Consider the following 5,231-nt stretch of genomic DNA (forward strand, 5'->3'; position numbering starts at 1 on the left):
TTATATGAACTCTTCACACGTAAATTTTCTATAAAAAGAAAATTTATTGTAAATTTTCTATAAAAAGAAAATTTATCGTAAATTTTCTATAAAATGGAAATTTATCGTAAATTTTCTATAAAATGGAAATTTATCGTAAATTTTCTATAAAATGGAAATTTATCGTAAATTTTCTATAAAAAGAAAATTTATCGTAAATTTTCTATAAAAAGAAAATTTATCGTAAATTTTCTATAAAAAGAAAATTTATCGTAAATTTTCTATAAAATGGAAATTTATCGTAAATTTTCTACAAAATGGAAATTTATCGTAAATTTTCTATAAAAAGCAAATTTATCGTAAATTTTCTATAAAAAGCAAATTTATCGTAAATTTTCTATAAAAAGCAAATTTATCGTAAATTTTCTATAAAAAGCAAATTTATCGTAAATTTTCTGTAAAAAGAAAATGTATCGTAAATTTTCTGTAAAAAGAAAATGTATCGTAAATTTTCTATAAAATGGAAATGTATCGTAAATTTTCTATAAAATGGAAATTTATCGTAAATTTTCTATAAAAAGAAAATTTATCGTAAATTTTCTATAAAAAGAAAATTTATCGTAAATTTTCTACAAAATGGAAATTTATCGTAAATTTTCTATAAAATGGATATTTATCGTAAATTTTCTATAAAATGGAAATTTATCGTAAATTTTCTATAAAATGGAAATTTATCGTAAATTTTCTATAAAATGGAAATTTATCGTAAATTTTCTATAAAATGGAAATTTATCGTAAATTTTCTATAAAATGGAAATTTATCGTAAATTTTCTATAAAATGGAAATTTATCGTAAATTTTCTATAAAATGGAAATTTATCGTAAATTTTCTATAAAATGGAAATTTATCGTAAATTTTCTATAAAATGGAAATTTATCGTAAATTTTCTATAAAAAGAAAATTTATCGTAAATTTTCTATAAAAAGAAAATTTATCGTAAATTTTCTATAAAAAGAAAATTTATCGTAAATTTTCTATAAAAAGAAAATTTATCGTAAATTTTCTATAAAAAGAAAATTTATCGTAAATTTTCTATAAAAAGAAAATTTATCGTAAATTTTCTATAAAAAGAACATTTATCGTAAATTTTCTATAAAAAGAAAATTTATCGTAAATTTTCTATAAAATTGAAATTTATCGTAAATTTTCTACAAAATGGAAATTTATCGTAAATTTTCTACAAAATGGAAATTTATCCTAAATTTTCTACAAAATGGAAATTTATCGTAAATTTTCTACAAAATGGAAATTTATCGTAAATTTTCTATAAAATGGAATTTTATCGTAAATTTTCTATAAAATGGAAATTTATCGTAAATTTTCTATAAAATGGAAATTTATCGTAAATTTTCAACAAAATGGAAATTTATCGTAAATTTTCAACAAAATGGAAATTTATCGTAAATTTTCTACAAAATGGAAATTTATCGTAAATTTTCTACAAAATGGAAATTTATCGTAAATTTTCTATAAAATGGAAATTTATCGTAAATTTTCTATAAAATGGAAATTTATAGTAAATTTTCTATAAAATGGAAATTTATCGTAAATTTTCTATATAATGGAAATTTATCGTAAATTTTCTATAAAATGGAAATTTATCGTAAATTTTCTATAAAAAGGAAATTTATCGTAAATTTTCTATAAAATGGAAATTTATCGTAAATTTTCTATAAAATTGAAATTTATCGTAAATTTTCTATAAAATGGAAATTTATCGTAAATTTTCTATAAAAAGAAAATTTATCGTGAATTTTCTATAAAAAGAAAATTTATCGTAAATTTTCTATAAAAAGAAAATTTATCGTAAATTTTCTATAAAAAGAAAATTTATCGTAAATTTTCTATAAAAAGAAAATTTATCGTAAATTTTCTATAAAAAGAAAATTTATCGTAAATTTTCTATAAAAAGAAAATTTATCGTAAATTTTCTATAAAAAGAAAATTTATCGTAAATTTTCTATCAAAATAAATTTTATCGTAAATTTTATTGTCTCCATCATTTAGAAGCATAAAATTCTCACAATTATCAAATTGTTATTTTCACTATTAAAAGTCAATTGGGTTGTGTTTCGATCTACTGTAATTTTTATGTAAATTACTTTTTCATAACCTTTGCCAAATTGTTGTTAAACTTTGTAAATGGTAATTGCATTCATTAATATTTCCTCTTAATTTTGCCAAAAAATTCTGACCTTAATTACATTCAAAGAGTTGAATATTAGGATGGTATCATTTTTAAGAGTTAAGAGTTATTTACAATTATGTGATTTACAGACGAGCTCATTATACCTATAGGAACTGTGACTAGTTATGGGCCGATTTAGAAAATTTGTCACAGAATGATTTATATAAAATAGTTATTCCAATATCATTATTGAATAGTTCGTGTAAGTATACAACATATTTGTTCCGATATAATGATTAGTTAATTAATCATGTTCGTTTAATTGATTTTCCAAAGTGGACCTTCTATGGGAATTATGGTCAATTATGGACCAATCCAGTTTATTAGAATTGCATACGATATTCTAGAGGGAGTTTTTGTATGCATTGTATGAAATGCTTTACAAGATCACCTGCCTTTTGGTATATTTTACGTTAGTACTTCTACAATTACAGGGTGAACTGTTAGACGACTCTCCGCCTTTGGTGTGCCTTGTTCCGCCGGTCCCTGTGCAAAAACATTGCTCAATTACTCGAGATATCTAAACTCTAATCATTGATGCCCCGTTGCTTAACTTCCGAGATGCAAAAACATAACTTCCGTTTATAACCTGGCAGAGGGGATGGTCTCTGTTGATTCGGCAACGGTGGAGCGTAATACGAATCCATCAAATAAGCCAAAAACAAGTTGTGGTAACACCTCTTTTCCACGGATATTAATCACACCAATGTAACATGATCCGGGCGGTATGGGGATTATATGAATTTTGCTTTTATCTCCGTTACTTTTGAATCGATTTTCTTGATATTGAATCGGAAACTTCTCGGAAGCATGTCTGACCGAATTATTGAATATTTGGATCCATACAGACAAACGACAGACAGGCCGAAAGAAGGACATTGTAAAAACGACTTCGCTATCTATTAGGATCCAGAATATATACATATATATACTTTATAGGATACATTTTCTCAAGAAAAGTTAAGGTTTAAACAGTATTAAACTATTTACCCAAATAGTTTTCAGATTTCATTCCCGTTTTTCCCTTTTTTCTTCCCCATTAAGGAAGAAAATTCACACACGATTATGAGTTTATTTTAACAAATCTTTATTTTACCTTTTCTCTAAATTATAATCTTTATCATCATTATTATTAAAACTATCCCACGTCTGACGTTCAGCTTTGGCGAGGACATTGAATACCGTTGCTCCCACGAAATATATAACAGTGGCCACTAAGAAAACATTACGCCAATTGGCAATTGTTGGTTCATTATGCACTAAGTGACCTGAAACAATCGGTGCAAACAGACCCACAAAATTTGCCGTACAATTTGTAACGGCCATTAAGAAACCTGCATAATGTGGACTTATATCCAAATGATTAATTTTAAAACCTGAATAAATGGCGCCATTAAGTCCTACACCCAGGCTCAATATAAACAAAGTTAAGACACGATTGCAGCCAGTAAAGGAGGCAACAGCCAAAGCTATACCGGGACCATATTGTCCTATGGAATTCATAATTTTTCTAGTAGTTGAAATGCTAAAACGTTGGGAGCTAATCATCCAATCGGCCACAACAGCAATGGCAAGGGAAAATAGCCACATACACAAATAGGGTAGGGAAGAATAGAAACCATTGGATTTTAAAGAAAATCTCAATACTTGTTTCATATAGGTGGGCAATTCGGTGAGCAAAGTTTCGTAGCCATAATTCTGGCCCATATGAGCAAATAGAATACCATAAAAGGGTAAAGATTTCATAATGGCTTTTAAAGGCAATTTTAGCGTTTCCTGAGGCTCAGAACCCCATATAGAATTATTAATATATTCCTTTTCATTAGCTTTTATAGAAGGATGTGTATTAGGCTCCTCATAAACCCACAGCAAAAATGCCAAACACCATATAGTGGCCACCAAACCAAAGACATAAAATATCAAAGCCCAACCACCATGTTCAGCTAATATTCCCGAGATGGGCATAGAAATAATTGTACCAAATTGTGCTCCTGAGTAAACTGCAGCACCCATGCGTGATCTTTCATTGGGTGGTATCCATTTGGCTAGTAAAGCATGTGTACAGGGCACAATAGGTCCTTCTCCCAGACCCTGTATAAAACGGGCTGCACACAAACCCCATACACCATGTAAACGTGTAGCTACTGGTACTAAAAAAGCCACCAGAGAATTCAATAACATTCCATAGCCCAAAAAGTTAAGAGCTCCATAACGTTTAGCCAATACACCAAAGGGAACTTGCGTCATCACATAACCATAGAAAAAAGAAGCCAATATATAGCCCTGTAGTTGAGAACTCCACACATAAGGTCCATCTTGTGTTATAGTTATTGCCGTCAGATTAACATCCGGACACTCGGATTCTAATTGTTCCATTGGGGTCTCTGTAATGGCTGTGTTATTAACCATGGCTACAATGGCCACCGACATATTTGTGCGCATTACATAGGCATTGGCCATGCCCAAAAATAGCATAAATGTTACAAAATATCGTGTTTGATAGAGTTCTTGAGGTTTGTTTAAAGTGTGCTGCATTTCCAATGGATCTTTTGATTGAATTATTTAGGTTTGAATTACTTGAACGAAATTTTTTAAAATTTCGTTGATGTTACTTTTAAATATAAAAAATATTGGGAATGATTTGGCTTAACAGGGTGTATATTTAAATTTTGATTTTTATATTGGTTCAGAAAATTGTAATTGGTTCTATGTAGGCCTTGGTACGTTAATAGCTTTTTCGTGTGACTGAACCCTTAACAGGGTGTATATTTAAATTTTGATTTTTATATTGGTTCAGAAAATTGTAATTGGTTCTATGTAGGCCTTGGTACGTTAATAGCTTTTTCATGTGACTGAACCCTTTACCTTCGTGAGATTGGTAACTAACTAACTAACTAGCTAACTAACTACTACTACTAACTACTACTAACTAACTAACTACTAACTAACTAACTAACTAACTAACTAACTAACTAACTAACTAACTAACTAACTAACTAACTA

General features: G+C 28.0%; 1 protein-coding gene across 1 annotated transcript; it reads right to left on the reverse strand.

Moving 5' to 3' along the window:
* Positions 1-3,320: 3,320 nt before the first annotated feature.
* Positions 3,321-4,840, reverse strand: LOC119613891 (putative inorganic phosphate cotransporter). Its single transcript, XM_037969959.1, has one exon. It carries the CDS (start codon positions 4,761-4,763, stop codon positions 3,321-3,323), a length of 1,443 nt encoding a protein of 480 aa, XP_037825887.1. The 5' UTR covers positions 4,764-4,840.
* Between the last annotated feature and the right edge of the window lie 391 nt (positions 4,841-5,231).

This window comes from Lucilia sericata, unplaced genomic scaffold, assembly GCF_015586225.1.
Source record: "Lucilia sericata isolate MDLA Ls3-8-SP2 unplaced genomic scaffold, ASM1558622v1 Contig002402F_arrow, whole genome shotgun sequence".
Classification (NCBI taxonomy): Eukaryota; Metazoa; Arthropoda; class Insecta; order Diptera; family Calliphoridae; genus Lucilia; species Lucilia sericata.